The sequence below is a fragment of the Scomber scombrus genome, chromosome 16 (assembly GCF_963691925.1).
Source record: "Scomber scombrus chromosome 16, fScoSco1.1, whole genome shotgun sequence".
NCBI lineage: Eukaryota > Metazoa > Chordata > Actinopteri > Scombriformes > Scombridae > Scomber > Scomber scombrus.
The window spans coordinates 23,824,605-23,842,064 of record NC_084985.1 but is presented as its reverse complement, the minus strand read 5'-3'; the positions used below and the strand labels follow the sequence as shown (position 1 = coordinate 23,842,064).

The 17,460-nt window shown below is 39.0% G+C and overlaps 1 protein-coding gene across 2 annotated transcripts in view; it reads left to right on the top strand.

The window, feature by feature from the left end:
- Positions 1-17,460, top strand: part of trappc9 (trafficking protein particle complex subunit 9) — a 211,115-nt gene that overhangs the window by 115,157 nt on the left and 78,498 nt on the right. For both annotated transcript variants that reach the window (XM_062436022.1, XM_062436021.1), the window contains one exon: positions 13,737-13,890. In XM_062436022.1, the coding sequence (XP_062292006.1) occupies positions 13,737-13,890 (154 nt within the window). The remainder of the gene's footprint in view (positions 1-13,736; positions 13,891-17,460) is intronic.

Genomic DNA, 17,460 nt, shown 5'->3' with positions numbered 1-17,460 from the left:
AGCTTACCCGCATTTTCTTAATAATATATAATAATATAATACGTTTTGTATAAAGGTGCTGTTTTATTTATCACTTTGTTTCAACAGGTTGGCTTGGTGAAGGAGTTTAATCATTGTGAAACTTTACACATGCTTATAACACAAACATCAAACAATTTAAAAAGGTATACAGACTAGAAAGGCGCTATATAAGTACAGTCCATTTACCATTTACAGTTTATTCAGATTAGTAAAGGAGCCAGAAAATATATTCATCTCATACTCAACCCTGTTTAGTGATACTGTATTGTACATACAATTTACAATTGGTTTTTCAGGATTTGAGAGTATTTTTTCTTGAGTTGATAGAAGTGTGATTACAAAATATGTGCACATACACTGGACAGCCAGGTCTGACTTTGATTGGTATAACTGGCATCATATCTCCAGTGCGATCACTGCTCAGTAATTGCTGGTTAAAAGGTGTAACATTGCTGTTTGCTCTTTTTTTATTATCAAGAACCCTTGAAAAAAAGATTTTGATTTCAAGAGCCCATGCTGGTTATCAATTTATCACCCACTGTTCTGATGGTGGGATACTAGCATGGTGTCAAATGTTGACCGACTGAAGTCCTATTCCTCTGTGCTGTATATCTCTTGTGAAAGACATGTCAATGAGCCACACTGTGACACTAGGTGACCACGTATGGCTTTGTACTAAGGTTCTTTGAGAAATGTATGCAGTACAAAGTTGTCAGTTTGGTTTCAATATGATGATGATTTGTTATTAAGTTACATTCAGAAATACACCTTAGTAATTGCTCCTCTGTCTTTACATACAGCACAAGCAGTTGCACTCACAGAAGTCAGATTAGTTATTGTTGTCAGAACATTGTTGGTTATTTTCTGCCTTTTAGAAAGTTCTATTAAGTCAGGTCATCTGTCAGTGTTATATAATTCCTCAAATTGCCAAGATTTACATATCTGTCATTGATACGATCATACAGTCATTGGTATTCATACTGTATGAATACAAGCAGAGGTCAATATGTATAATGTGCCATCTCTGTAATTGATTCAAAATACCCAGCTTCTCTAGAAACTGATACAATATGACACAATGTGCCTCTGAGGCAAAACATGTCAAGTCTAGTAACAACTGCAGATGTGTATATATAGACTTACATGTCTTTTTCCCCCTTTGACTGACATTCCCTGTAGACACAGCAGTTGCCTTTGACTCCACCGATCAGTGCTTCCGTCCTGTAGAGATTTCTCTGAAAGCCTGACAGACACACAAATTCATTATCAGAAGATTAGCTCAGATGTAGCATATTGATTCTCTTCATAGCTTACCATATTATTGTAGCTAACCCCACAAGGTAAAGAGTAGTGGATGCAGCTTCCACTCATCTCCACCTTCAGTTCTGGCAACATGCTGATCATTTCCTTTGACACGCACTCAGTGCACAACAGATGATTCAGAGTGGGGTAGTATTTTGCATGCAGAGAGAAACAAGGCCACAGAGTCGTGGATCTCCGTCTGCTGAACCATATTGTGCTTGTCTCTCCGACCCATCCTCTCTCGACATCAGATGGCCATGTCATTTCAAATTTCTTTCCTGTTTTATGATGAATGAGGTGTCAGGCGCAAGATGTTTTCTGGAGTCTTCATCCAGGACTCGCGAAGCTAAGTCTTCAATCTGACAGTTGCAAAAATGACTCTGTCAATCATCCACACTTTCCTCCCACAACAAACGATTTTTAATTGTTTCTATTGAGCTTTATCGTGGTTACACAAATAGAAAAGGAAGAAGAAGCATTCATGCATGAAGAGAAAAAAAGCAGTTTTTAATGGTAGATTTAATAGTTTTTTCGACTTGCGCCTAAATGAGGGATGAATGTGGACAGCAACAAGAAGCTGTTTTCATCTTCTGGTATAGCCACATTTAGGTAATTGTAGATCGTGACAGGTGAAAGCTTACATTTATTTAACACTGTTACTGAAAAACAAAGATCCGAATGGTTGTGTTTGAGCAGTAAGTTCAGTTTATGGAGTGTGCATCCTCTCCCTGTGAAGGTAACACCCGAACAGGGGGACGAGGTGAGCGACAGAGTGCTGCTTTCATCTTCTCATATCATTCACAGACATGTCTTTTACAATGTCTTTATCCCCTTGATGGTGTTCTTTAATGACGAATGAAAAAAAAAGTGAAGCACCTCAAAATGTGTTTCTTCTTCTTTGCGTTTGCTTTGAACAAATCAGAACAGAGAGAAAAGGATATGTACCTGTCTGTGTATTCTTCTGTGGTAGGACTTTACTGGCATAACATCGTTATTGGTGCGATATTTTACTTTTCTTTTTAGTTTCAATCAATTACTAGACATATTAACAATCAATAATCAGTTAATCCTTTAAAAAATGATGCAACTCAATGGGGTTTTATGAGAGTGCCATAATAGAAGCATTTTTAGCAATGTTAGTGGCATGGCTCTGTGGAAGGCAATTGCTTGGTCCACTGTTTTGTACTGACATGTATGTTCCCCAGTGGATGAACCATACTGACTTACTGGTATATTGTCTTACTGTTCCTCTAGTGCCACGCACAGGTTGGCATGAGGATTTCAGTTAAACAACTGTTGGAAATATGGTTCACATGTCCACGCCCCTCTCAGGATAATTTAAAAGCCTTTTGGTGATCTCATGACTTTTCCTGTAGCACCATCAAATTTAAAATGTGTCCAATGAAACGCGTTGATTTATGACCAAAAACCTGCAAAACTAATGACATTCCTATCACCCTCACCTGCACCTTTTGTTTTGTGCCCATTAGCAAATGTAAGCATGCTAAACTAAACATGTCAAACATTCCATCTGCTAACATCATATGTTAGCATTGTCATGGTTAGCATTTTGCATTCCAATGTCAGCGTTTTACTAAAAGCACCACTGAGCTAAAGTACAGTCTCACAGAGCTGCTAGCATTGCTAACATGGCTGTAGGCTCTTAATATTGTTAAACTACTGGCTTTACCTATAATCGCAACGAAATCCAAATCTATTTAGTATTTAAGCAATAAATTATGGGAACAAAATGATGCCTTCAGCTACAATTCCAGTGCTCAGACTCCTTTCCCTTCCCTTATCTTTAATGAATGGCCAGACAAGTTCAAAATATTAAAAATAGAATATAATGCTGAACCACTTCCAGGCTTTATTTGAGAACATTAGTTTCATGAGACAGAACATGCAGGGTATGTCTAGCACTTAAAATAAAGTAAAAGGTCTTCCAATGAGTCCATTCTTTTCTCCTAGCTCGGAAGGCTACTTCTTTTTCATGTTCTTTACTTGAAATAGAAACTTATCGAAGACATTGGTACATATTTGAGCAGAAATCTGATCTGAAGTTTGTAAGTGAACAACCCATAGAACTAAGTTAGCAACAAAAGCTATGGATGGCTGTTTGTGGGCATGTGCAAACAAAGTGACGTCTATTCAAGGGGGAAGTAGGGGTAACATTGCAGAGTGTTGACAGTAGAATGAAGACCGGGCTCTTAACTTGAGGCAGTATTTTACATGATCGGGAACTTTGACCATGTTTAAGATCCAACATCATAACATAACAGTCCCCTTTAAGCATTTAACTTCTACCAGTAAACTATATTTATACCAAAAGAAACTGGAATGTTACCAAGAAAGTTCATGACCTTTGTTTTGATGTTGTTGGAAAGAACTGGTGGTCTTCAGTGTTAACACTACAACTGTAGCGGTGCTCTCTGCTGATCTTCAACTTTCAAGATTGAGCATTAAACATTCATTCATCAGTATGCTTCACCATGCATGTTAAGTCTGGTTTTTGGCAAAAGCTCTATTCCACCCCTCAATATTCCTTGGTGGCAGTTTTTTTAATCACCTTGAGCTCAGAAAAATGATCAGGCTCTAATGGTCAGCGCTCTGCATAAACAGCATGCAAATTAGCACCGCTCTCCTCACTTACTTTATATTCTTTCCTTTGAGAAAAAAAAGGAATGATCCCGTTCACCGTCTGACAGCCCTGACCTTTTCTGGGACTGCATCTTTGATCTAATGAGCAAATTACGATGAGACCGAGCAAATGAAATATTCTGTTATTAATATGAATTGAAAATAAAAAAAATGTTGTCCAAGATGTCAGGCTGAAAAGTAATTTGCATAAAACAAGTCCTCCAACACTGTAATTACGTGGGTTTGACTGCAAGTCAGTCAAGTCCTTTGCCGGGTGATCCTTTTTGTATAGGATCAGTTTGATGCAAGTGTTTGAACAGTATCTAATTATCAGAATAGGAGAGCAGAGGGCCTGCAGCTCTTGTCTCTAGCTGTCAGCTGTATAAATATAACCAGTGGGAGAACACCCTCGGTCACCTCCTTGTGATGTGATCCTTCTCAGCACATCGTCAGCATCTTCCAGCAGATTTCTTTGCACCACTCGTTCCACAGTTTCTCTCTTGAAATTCATATTGGTGTTTTCTGTCCTGACTTTCACCTCTCTTTTTTTCCCTAGTTGGCCAACTCTCCCATGCACATTTGTATAATTAATCACCATCAACCACAACCTTAACCCGATGTCCACTTGTGAGCTTTTGAGCTGTCAAACTACTGTTTCCAAGATCAAGAATGAGCTTTCATGCTTATATCCAGGCATATTTTTGATGATAGTACAAAAAAAACGAAATACAACACAATTGATAATAAAGTTACTAAGTAATTTACATAGGAAAATCTAGATTAGAAGTGTACCATAAAGATTTAAAAAAGATTCAAATAAACACATGAAAGAGAAGACACATGTAAAAACTGGAAAAATAACATTGCTAAAGGCTTTTTCATGATTTCAAAGTGGCTCCAAAATGACCAAAATACCTATTTTCTCACTTACAAGAGTAGTAGTAGTGGTATCTAGCCATGCTGATACTTTCAAATTGTATTTATCTTTTTTTTTTAAATTTGATTTTCTTCCTGTTTTTGAGCACCACGAATGAAATTATCATTCATCTTCATTGTATTTAGTTTGAAGCTTGCCAAACTTTGGCAAATGAATGACAAAAACTACATGCATGGCAAGGTTCCACTAAAGGTAAGTGGGGGGAAAAAGCTCATCTTTGATCGCTTAATATGTTTCATTGTAATAAACACAACATTCAGAGGGTTGGATTCTCTCATCTTTGTCTTTGCTAGCAGCAGTTTACTCACAGACCTTCCTGATCCCCACCCCCACTCTGCATCAGCACCACAGCTGTGTCTCCCATGGGATATAAACAGGCCTTTGGGGCTTTACATCTCATCCCAGTTTCAACCCCTAGGCACTTCTAGCTCCCACTGTTTTCCACCATTATCATGGCAGAGTCGGCTCAGTAATACCACCTGTAGTTGACCGGGGAGTTGGCGCTCGCTGCAGCAGTGTCTCTTTTCCAGCCGTGTCTCCTCTCTCCGTTCGCCGTGCCTTTTGGCTCTGCCGGATCGGTGCACACAAGGGCAGACACGCCTCATTGCACGAGCTTTTCAAACAAAGCTTGTTTCCATGGTGACCACCTATCCCGTTCTTGTGCTACTTTTCATGGTAGCGGAGCACATAATGCATCTGCAGTCAGTTATCCCGTCTTCAACAGTCCTAGCCCAGTGTGAATATTATCATGTCCTCTTTTTTTTTTCTTCAAAACCTGCAGATCAAAGTTGACTGTCTCTCTCTCTTTCTGTGTTTCCATTTGCTATGAAAAGAGTATAAATTGTTCATTATCTTAACAAAATCATATCCAATGAAAACATACTTGTATCCAATGAGGAGAGAGCATGGGAGAAATGTTTTCTGACAAAGATGAGGGCTGACTGCTATGATGTACATCTGCTGCTGTTGGTCCTCTCTCTGGGATTCAGCTTCACACCACTGTCATATTTTCTTAGCATCTGTGGGAGGGCTTTTTTTTTTCTTTTTCCCTTCACACATTTTCATGAAATAATATGTTCCTTAGGGGGCGTTTTAGCCCTGTTGGGCGTCGGGAGATGGGTTAAGGTCCTAGAACATCAAGATCGTTTTCTACTCACATGTCCTTATATACAGTATTTCTAAAATGCCTCCATCCAGCTGCTTTAGACCACTTCTTGCTAGTCATAGGACATAATGTGCATCATGTTTTTATATTGCTTCTCTGAAAAGGAGCTTCATCTTCTTTAAATTCAAATATTCTCAGACAGATTTGTGTGCCCTGGAGATAGCCATTTCCCTCTCCAGTCACCTGTGACTTCATTGACCTTAATGTTATGGTTAGGCCGTGCGCTGTCATTTTAGTGTCCAGCTCATAATCAAATCAATGTATTATTACTTCCAATTTATTTACTAACTGCACCATTGCCTGTTAAAATGTAGCTGGGGACTGTTGTTGCATGTCATTCTTTTTCTTCCCCCCACGTGCTGCCTCTTTTCTTTTGTGCTATCTAATAAAGGCATAATGCGCCCCCGAAAAAAGCTTCTGGCTTTTAACAGCAGAGACAAAAATAGCTCCCTCTGTCAACCCTAGTAATAGTCTACCGAGCCTGAATTTTAATGACAGCTAGCGCATTAGAAGATTGTCTGCACAGTAACATTCTTACATACGTGTCCACATGCAGTAATTGGCTGCAAAGGTTTCGTGTTTAATGCAGCTCATCATATCGAGCGAGAAGCGGATGGATTGGAGCACCGCTGCCTCTGCAACCGCTGCAAACAAAGGGTTACACAGAGTCAGCCGCAGTCTAAAAATACACTGTTGCTCTCGCCTGCCTCTGCACAGTCCTCTATGGATCTCCGCCCTTAAGCTCTCGCACGTGAGCTAAAAATAACCCTCTCTGTGAAAACATACACACACTCTGTATGGTCTTCACTCTCAGCTTCTCCCCAGTGACATAACACAATCACTGACTGTTAAAAAAGATGCAAAAAGGAGCTCTGATAAAATGTTGGTTGCAAACTGCACATATTTATCACAGTTATACAATAAAGAAAAGCTGTACACAAAGTAGTAGAACCACAAGGCCATTGAAAAAACCTCAAACAAAGTAGAATACCTTTAAACTCTACAAAAATAGACAAATAATAGTGATAGTAAAATAGCAATTGACTGGTAGCCATTATCATTTCAGAAGCATTAGCACCAGCACCATCATTGTCATCAAAATTCTTTCTATATTTTATTATATTCTGTAGATAATGTTCGCTTTTTTTGCACAATCAAATATCTTGCGTCTGCACAACTCTGAACTGTTTGAACCGGCTGTGACTTTGTGTCCATGGTTGAGCTTATAGACCTGGCAGCTGAAATGTTTCATGACGTCGCAGCGGTCTGACGAAAGTGACCCCATATGCTTTAATATGATTAACATGTACTCTTGGTCAGAGGCAACACAGCATTTAATTAGGAAGGGGTCATTTCACTGTGACCGGCTCATCCTAAGCTGGTGTTATTACTGCCATTAAAAGAGGCTTCACTGCCACAGCTTATTGCAGGATGGTGGTAATTAGCAATATAGAGTCAGAAGTCGTATGTGGTGGATATTTAGTGATACAGGGTTTGGTTTGCTTTCAGATGTTATTTTTGGCAGAAAAACTAAATAAAGTTTTATAAATTAAGTAAGTTTTAGATCTGTCACCTTAACACCCAAAAAGCTTCAAATGGCCATTTACTTTGGTGTTCTTCATGGGTCATCTATCCAAGGACTCATTTTAGCTAATGCGTTATGGTCCCACAAGAGAGTATGGACGAAACCTTTTGATGTATGTTCGTGGTGAGCAGCTCTTATTGAAATCAACGAGGCACCATTTGTGGGTGTATCAACCATGTTATAATACATGTGCATCCTTGGACCAGGGTCAGGAGCAAAAGTAAAAATGGAATTTGGAGATCCTTAGTTGAAATTGCTCTATGTTGCCTTACATTTGGGTGTGGTGATTCGGTTAAAAGACACAGTTTTTCCTTTGGGAGAAGCTTGAGGGAAGCAGTTCTGTGAGTAGTACGGTCAGAATGTTAGTGGTTAAATATCCGGATGTCCACAAGCTCCTTCCTGATTGACTATGTCTCTCAATTAGCATTATCACATAGACTTTGTTGTATTTGTAGGCTATGTAATGCAAGCTTGGTTACTTTTTGTATTAAAACTAGCAATATAAAAAAATGTTTATTGAATGTACTGTATGTCAAAACTGTTCAACACAAAATATATTTACTGAACATACATAAAGTTCAATGTCAACATACATGTTTTACCTACAACTTATTTCAACTAAAGCTGGATTTAAAGTGTTTTCATTGAATTAAGGCAACTCAAAGCACTTGGTCTTAGTTAAACATTTAAACTCCCAACGCTGACTTGCTAAATGAATCAAACTCCCCATAGTATCCCAACCTCAACAAGGTTTTGGTAGATTTAACCTAAGCATATTTGTTGCAGTACTCAAATCCTGGTTTCCAGTCCTGTGCATTGTACACCTAACCACCAACCCAACCTCCTCCCATAGACTCCTGAACAGGATAAGATGTAGACTCTTATGAATTGGAAGAAAACATTATCAGTTAACCTAATCCAGGCAGAAATTAGGTGTCCTTAAAAACGCATCTGACAAATCAATTAATCAATCAAATTTTCCTAGAGACAGAATTGACTGGATGATCGTCATTCATAGCACAGCCACTTGTATACATAGAGCTTCAATATCATTGACTGAACGATAATCTTTAGATAGGATATTTTCACACATGCATTGCTTTGCAAAACTGTGAAAACTGCACAGAACATGACTGTACCTCATGCCATTTGCTTTCAACTTGTTCAAATCTCTGTAACACACCTCTGCTTTGCTTCAACTCTCACTTACAGGCAAGCAAATAGTGAGTCATCAAAATACCAAATGGATTCAGGCAAAAAAACAACAACAACTCAAAACAACAAAAAAAGCATTGTTTGTGCCTCACAAAAATCCCACTTGGCCAGTGCAAAGCCCTGCAGACTGACAAGAAAATAGACCTCTCTATCTGTATGCATAGTCACAAATAGCATTGCTTATTTCTTTAGATCTAGCCTTCATCTCCATATGTCCTCGTAGGAGTTAATTTGAATGCTGCTTTCACAGCTCATCCTTGTGAGAGATAGACATTTGGGTGAAATCAGTCCACCCATCCATCCAATCTCACATCTACCCTTGCCGCTTTTCTCAGCCAGAGAAATAAAGGCCAAGCAGGCTGTTATCAGCGAGGGGCTGGAGGGAGGCATGGAGGTGAAATGGACTGGGAATTAGGCCTCGAAATGTTCCACGGTGGCCCCAGCTCAGCACACAAGTTGTATTAAAAGCCTTGTAACAGGCTAGATTAGTCTTCAGATATGGCCTAATCCTTGAAAGACTCCACAATCAAATCAATGAAAGAAGAAGATGGTGGGGAGTGGTGGTGGTCGAGCTTGGCCTGTTAATGCTCTCCTGCCTTAGTAAATAAAAACCTTTAGGGGTGCTTGGGGGTTGGACGTGGTCTTTGTTGCAGTAATAACTACTCCTCTATGGACTGGCTTATATTTCATAATTATGTTTTTTTTTTTTATTTACACTGAAAAAATGGCTATATTTACATAATTGTTAATTATAAGTCTGTCTCCCACTATAGCCCAAGGCTCACTGTCTGGTACCAAATAGTAAGTCCATTTTAATTCCATGTAGGACATAATTTCCTAATACATGACAACACAAAGAGTCTAGTATTAGCGCTGTACAGACACAGCTCTATCCTAGCCTTTGTTTGCCTCTTAGCAGATCCATTATTTCTCTTATAGACTGGGTTTGATGTGGAGCACAGAAACCTCAAAATGGATTACTAGTTAGCAGCTAATGCAAACAGACCACTCAAATTCACAAATCAAATCCCACCAAATTAGTGTCATTATAAATTAGAAAATTCTACACGCAGCCAGTTTTACATTAAGTACTTATTACAGTGAATGCAATTAACAGGAAATACAGAATAGTCTTTTCACTGCTGTAATGCTAAATATTTGGTTTTAATTCTTGAAAAGCATTCCTTTCCGTATTGCTCCCCATTTGAAGTGTTAATTTGGATGTGGCTGCGTGGTTCTCGCACTAATTACCTGTCCAAAGAAAACCAGTCACCGGCCAATGCCAAATAGTGTATTTCCATTCATGGTCCATTTGCATTATGCCAACGTGGTATTTTTAGACTTAGTGTGTAATGTGCGCTTTTGAAGATGGGACTTCAGTAGGTGACATAAGCCTAGCACCGCTAATCTTCAAAGGCGGATCCATTTGAGTGCGGTACAGCAAGACCTGGAGCTTTTCTTTCCCCCCCTTTGTTTTGAAGTCTTAATTGTTATTTAATTTCAGTTCTGCTTTGTGGTAAAGGCTATGAAATGATAATTGCATTGCCTTTTCTCCTCCACCTTACTTTGATGTCCGTGCGTCTCTGGACTCATCAAGAGATTTTTTTTTCCTTGTAAGGGTAATTGCATTAATGATTCGCAATACTCGTACGTAAGACAGGTGAGGCAGCAGATCACCTGTAATGATACCTGTGGGTGGGCTCTTGTGCCGAACAGACATCTGAGGTCAACTAAAGCATCACAATTCAACCGTCTCCCTCAAATTACCCCATGATTAAAGGGTGTTTTATGATTTGCTCGGCCAGTGCGGTGTTCACGTAATCTGTGTTCCGTGGTAGATCATTTCACTTCGAGCTCAGTGATAATAGCTATTAAGAAAATTCACAACAAAGCCTTGGCCCATCTTCCTCTCTGTGCATCGGAAAATGACTCCTCTGAGAGAATCCACTGATTCCTTCTGAACCAGAATCCAGAGATGAACCTACAGATCAATTCATGCATCCACTGTTTTGCCCAGCAAACAGTACGACGCTGCAACTCTTTAATATTTTCATGATGGAATAATTTGCATTGTGGTTCATGTCAAAGCAGTGATTCAGCAGGGCTTTTAAAAAAAAGTATAACCTTACAAGAACCTCTTGTTGCATATTGGCCTCCTGTGGAGATGGCTGTCCAGGTAATTGTCAGTTAGCAGCCCACCTCAAAGTCACATTGTCATTTCTCTAAATAGGTAATGGTAGGAGTACTGAGGGTGCTGAGAAATGGACTGCGGGTTCTTTTGTTCTGTTCTCCTTGCAAAGAAGAGTCCGATGGTATGTGTCTCCTGTTAAACACTTGGAGTGAAGCCTATCCCTCATCATGACACTGTTAAGAGGCGAGACACATTTCTTCTCTCCTGTGAAGTGCTGCTGTAGCTTCATTTCAGTGTTGTGCCCCTGCTACACTTTGCAATAGAGGTTCAATACGTGTCTCCAGGTTTGGGGGATTCTGAAGTTTTCAATTAAGTTGAAGTGTCACATGCTACAAGGGTTACAAAAAAGTATTTTTCTTGCTGAATACAGCTGACGCTACTGCTTGCTATGGAAAACGAAGGCTGCTGAGAGCGGAATTGGCAAACAATGACCTTAAAGAGGCTATAAAGCTCTGTAGAACTGTGTGAGAATTGTGGGTTCTTGGGTCTTGACTAACTCTAGAAAAAAGGATCATGTGGATCACTCCTTGCTTCTCTCTATTGGTTACCCGGGAGTTTTGGAATTCATTTGAATATTTTAATGATTATGTTCAAGGCCCTTCAGGGTCAGGCTCCTAACTATATTATAGATTTACTTGTGACCTATGAGCCTTAATGCTGCCTCTGTTAGGGTTAGGGTTAGGGTTATCCTCAGGCAAGAGTCTTGTGGTTGTTCCCTCTACCCGTCTTCTTACCAAAGTGGACCGGGCCTTCTCTGCCCGGGCTATGAAACTCGCTGCCTGAGTATGTCAGGCAAGCAGAATCAGTTTCATCTTTTAATTCTTTTCTTCAAACTCACTTTTATAAAAAGGCCTTCTTACAGTTTTTACTGACTGTATTCCTAATCTTTTTTTATGTTTCAATTCTATACTTCATGGTTTTGACTATTGTTGGTTTTACTGTTTTATGATTTGATGTTTTACAATCCTAACGTCCTGTACTTTAATCAGAACATGAGGGACCTCTTTCACATTACTGAAAGTTTTTGGTCTTTTTTTTAATATAAAACTACTGATTTGTGGAGCTATTGAGCTTTAAATCAAGTTTCTGAAAAGGACCTCTTAAAACAGCTGGTCACTTAAAAATGTCTTTGCAAACAGTAAGTATACTTATCTTTGTAGTTTAACCTTCCATATCATGAGTAAACAGTGCATTTAATGGGGACTATTTTTAGCCATTTTCTCTGAGTATTTACTGCAGCAAAATGGTGAAACAGTGCCCAAGTTCATTGTAATGAAGGGACATGTCACCCAGTGCAACATCGCGACTCTGTTTTTAATTGTTTTAATTAAGCTGTATTATAGAGGAATACGATAATGTATATCAGGCTTTGGAAATACATCAGTAGTTGTTAAAATGGCAAATTAATTGGTGGTTTTGATTTTTTCTTTAGATGTAGAACGATAAAAAATCAGAATATTGTTGATCATTATTGCAGAGGTGCAGAGGTAGAGCCAAAGTCAGTAGCAGGGCAGCTGTGAGGTTGTGGATTTCATCACACACTACTTCATCCAGGGGACATGGGGGGGGGCGATTCACTTCATCCCTTATTCCTCTCCTCTTATTTCCCCTTTCCCTTCAGGACATCTCCATCCGCTCTCTTTGTATTAAGCTCCACAGGCATAAGCTCTGAACTCTGCAGAGATTGGTGCAGTTAGAGAAAGAATACACACAATTCATGTTTTCATCTCGGAATGGATCGCCTAAATGCTGCGAGGGTGATTAGAGGTGGGCTTTGGGGTCAGCTTTATAAGCAAAGGTGTAAATGGTACACACGGTCGTTGAATACCTGATGTGACACTCGATGTAACCTCAGGCAATGCACATACTGGCTCTCGTTAATAAAAACAACTTAGAAACAGCCACAGAATAGAGAGGGAAGCTTGGACCTGAGGTTGTTTGTTCAGACTAGATAAATAATTTATCACTTGCCAAACCATACAAAGCAGTCTGCATTAGTTGTCATCAGGCAGAAATGTAAGTGAGGTTTGCTTCATGGAAATATTCTGTAGATGAAGATAAATATAGTCACTGTGATCTATGAGGGTAAAGGTAGAAATGTGGAAATAGATTTGTTTAGTTCACCCAAACATATATTTGTTATCAATCATCCGACCTTTTCCTGAGCAGCACATGAGATGAGTTTTCCCTGGTATGAGTATTACAATAATAACTTTTACAGACTTTGAAATGATTTTGCTGTTTTTGAATTTGGTTTTCATAAAAGATCCCTGAGACATGTATTAAGTTTTATATTTTTAGTATTGTAAAATATTCTCCTGGGAAAAATAATGTGTGTCTGACATGGTTTATTCACAAAAGTCAAATTACCACATTAAAATCCTCAAAATCCTTGACATCTACTCTCTCTCCCTTTTAAAAAATCCCATAATCTATTAATATTCATATCTATTTCATTTCAAAAGTTTAACTGTTAGACACAAGATGCCTCCTGCTTCACTGTAAAAACTGACGTCATTTGACCCTCTCTTAACTAAGTTATGTTTCAAATGACAGTTATGTAACTGTCATTCACAGAGTCATAAGACATACTGTTACTGTGGAGTTTCCTATTGACCATCTAGAAATGACTTTAGCTGAAACGTGTGTCTATAAGTGCCTTTTCTATGTCCTGTTGCAGGATGGCCATCCAGGTTGACAAGTTTGACTTTGAGAGTCTGCCACAGCCGGACCAGGAGACAGTTCGCTTCGCTAACCCAAAACAGCTGGAGGAGGAGCGACAGCATGCTCAGGGCTGCCAGATCAACAGCAAGCTGGGCATCTGTTGGAGCATCATATCCTTTCCAATATCTGCATGTATGGTAGAGCTTCATCAGAGAAAACAGCCTGAGCTGAGCTTAGCCAGGCAGGCGGTAGATGAAACTGAAAAAGGTTCACATTCATAATTGAGTGTCCTCAGTCTACACCAAATCTGTAAGCAGGTGACAGTTTAAAGTGGTCAAATAAATTTCAGCAGCACTGTATTTGCCGAATGTTATTTGTTGACATCAGTGGGATCAGTGATAGAGGACATCTGGATCTTACATCTGGAGGCCCTCTAGCCAGCAGGGAACTTGTTCCATTGCACTGACAGATGGGAAAGCGTATGGTGAAGTGCTAGCCGCTTTGACACTGTGAATTGATGTCTTAGTGTGTGTATGTATAATTGCAACACATACAGTACACACTGCAATATGACTGGAACATTACCCTTTTTTTGTCGTCCAACTAAGGTAATCTTTGACAACATCATTGCCAGCAGGCTGCCCTTTGTGTTCTGCTTTCTAATAACTGATTTTAAACTGTTGGTGACAAAGTATGATCACACATGGCATCCACCTTACCCAGTAGATCCTCTGTGATGCATTTTTCATTTATTTTTATGCAATCATTCCCAATGCTGAAGATACATCTGAACTAATATGAGTTAACGACCAAGTTGCCTTCTGAATGAAGGAGTTAAAGAAACTAAACTTAAGTTTATCAGTTCCTTTGAGATATTCATGCTTGCTTTCCCACTACTTTTCAAAAAATTGTGACTACGAGACAAATTAAATACTGACAGATTGTTAAGTGACAGCAATATTTGAGACCTGAGATGTGTTTTTCATGCAACAAAAAACAAACTGTTAGCTACTTAACGTGTTTAACACCAGCAACCTTAATATCCTCCCCTTCTTACATCACTTGGGGATTCATTGAAATTGTAACACCCCCTATCCATGCCTCTATCTGAGTCTATACCTGCTAAAATGGTCTGGCCGCATATTTTTTGCCTTTAGCTTATATTAAATTAGTTTAGCCATGTGCCAGCCAGTGCTTATGAGAAAACAGAGTGGGGTATAGTTCAATGAAGCCCAAGTGATGTAAGAATGGGCATCAAGTACAGAGCAAACCACCCACCAAACTGACCAAGTTGTCAATGTTTTATTTTACAGTATGTGTTAGTAAGAATATCAGAGACCCAGATATATACACACAAGCACTGAGAAAGTGAGTTTTTCATAAAATGGCCCTTTAATAGTTTGTTGGCAGCTTGGATTGTTTTTGTAGCATGAAAAAAAGGCACACAAAAAAACTCAAACCTGAGACACGTTCCAGTAATCAACATTCAAATAAAATTCACAAGTATCATCGAAGAGCCTCTGGTCCCCATGCATATGGTGCTGTGACTCAGCCTGTAACTGATCAGTTGGCAGTCACCAGTTCACACATTCGGAGAATCAAGAACTGCCCATCAGATTGTTGGTGAGCATGGTGTACAATTAATGATGAATCCAGGCTCTGGGGTACTGAAGTTTCCATTATATTTTTTCCTTTTTACGAAGGCGTAAACACTCCCATCATTATGTTCATTGTTTTATCTACAAGTAATTTGGCAGCGTGTAGGCAAGGATAAAGAAAGAAAATGACATACAAATGTCTTCCCAGTTGCAAGTCTAATAGCACTACCTTCCTCACAGCATAAACTGCCTGTTTAAAACATATTATAGAATTTAGAACATATATCATGGTGGTAATTTGTGAATATATAACTTCTACCAAGCTTCCATTGAATCCATGACAGACTGTAGTGATGATGTCATCTGCAGACAAACCCCTAGTTGCTTCGTAGACCATGAAACAGCCACTGTGTTTTTTCTCTAAATAGAATCTGATCAAAAAAGAATCACATTTATGAGAGGTTCAACGCTCTTCCTTAGGGCCAAAGTGGAAAACTCACCCAAGGATAAAAAGTCAGTCTTGCAACATTCAAATACAGCCCCTATGAGTTGAAGAGAACTTTGTGTGAAGTAAATTACAAATTCAGTGTCAAAAGGGCAACACCAAGCTTGGCACATGATGTCATCAAGTTGAGTCTCAGCGCTCTCATTTCCAGCTCAGAGAGACATCCCTCTGTGTGTAGATAGTGACTAAGCCGTCTAAAATCATTGGAAGAGCACAATATACATTCTGCTTAAGGGTGGATTTTGCCTTCACAGTATGAAAAACTAGAGAAATAAAAGATTTGATTACAGTGCGTGTCACACTCAGAAGCACTCACTCTGCCTTGAGCAAAGTAACAGTCACTTTAGTTTTTAATTTATGAGTTCCCTACTATATTATTTCTGTTCTGTTGATGGTGCTCAGTTATGATGAGTTGTGATTCACTCGCAGGAAAAGGCTTTGCCCTATACTGTGCTGGCACTAAGAGAAATAGACGAGAGAAGAAGGGAATGTGTTATGCATGTCTTCCCCTTGAGGAATCATGTTGGAATGTACTGTGTGGAAGTTCATTTGGGTCTCAATAGTTGTACTAACCAGTAATAATATCAATTTCACAGTTGGTTATACAGTTGTATAACTCCCTATATAGCTGTTTCAGCCAGAAGCGTATATACACAGTACAGTTTGTCTAAGATACTGCTGCTTGCCAGAAGTGACAGTTCCCTCAAGATTTATAGTTGATTGACACAGCGGACAGCGCAGTGTAGTACTTATTTTAGCTTTGTAAATATCACCTTTAAGACATATTGCAATGCTTAGCTGTAATCCAGAGGCAGCACTATTTCTGTCATCTCTCACTCTAAACGTAGGTTTTCTGACTCTGAAGGCTTCATAGACTCTAGGAACACCTGCCTACTCTTTATGTGTGTATAGCTGTTTGACTGAAAAGTTAACATAGCTCAGAAGAAAGCACCAAATACATAGAATTAATAAACAACGAATACTACAAATCATCAATGGTACTGTCAGTGAAAACTACGGATGTAACAAAACTCCAAGCAACATTTTGGAGGGATTTATATCTATATTTCCAATAATTTTACAGAACAGTAAAGTTTTGAGTGTCTGCAAAATGATGACTCATCTATTTTTCTTGAAAATATTCTGTAGTGGCAAACATTAAACTGCCAAACTGTACCATTGTTTACAATAGGTTTAGCTGGTGGACAGGCATGTTGATGTTTAGTTTCCATGATTCCTCAGCTCTGAGGTAAGCTATGGAAATTGACTTTTGAGTTTTGCTCAGTGGCAAATACTGTATATATAGTGTACAGTCCCTAAATATGAATTGGTGTTCTCTCTTACAATGAAATCCTGTTTCACACAGCCGCATATGAGTGAATCCAAAGGTGCTTATCAAGTGTATTTCATGGTCAGTCCCATTAAATGTACAGTTCTTTACGTTGTTCGAATGACCATTGTATGACTCATGTTTAAGTGTCTCCATTCAAAATCTAATTTTAAGGTTCTTTCAATCATCAGATGTCTTTTGCAAGTTAGATATATGTAGAAGGCTAAGGATAAAAGCAGCTTTTTAACCTTCTTTCCCATATAGCAATCTTTATTCTGTACTTGTAAGGCAGATGTTCTTAGATTTA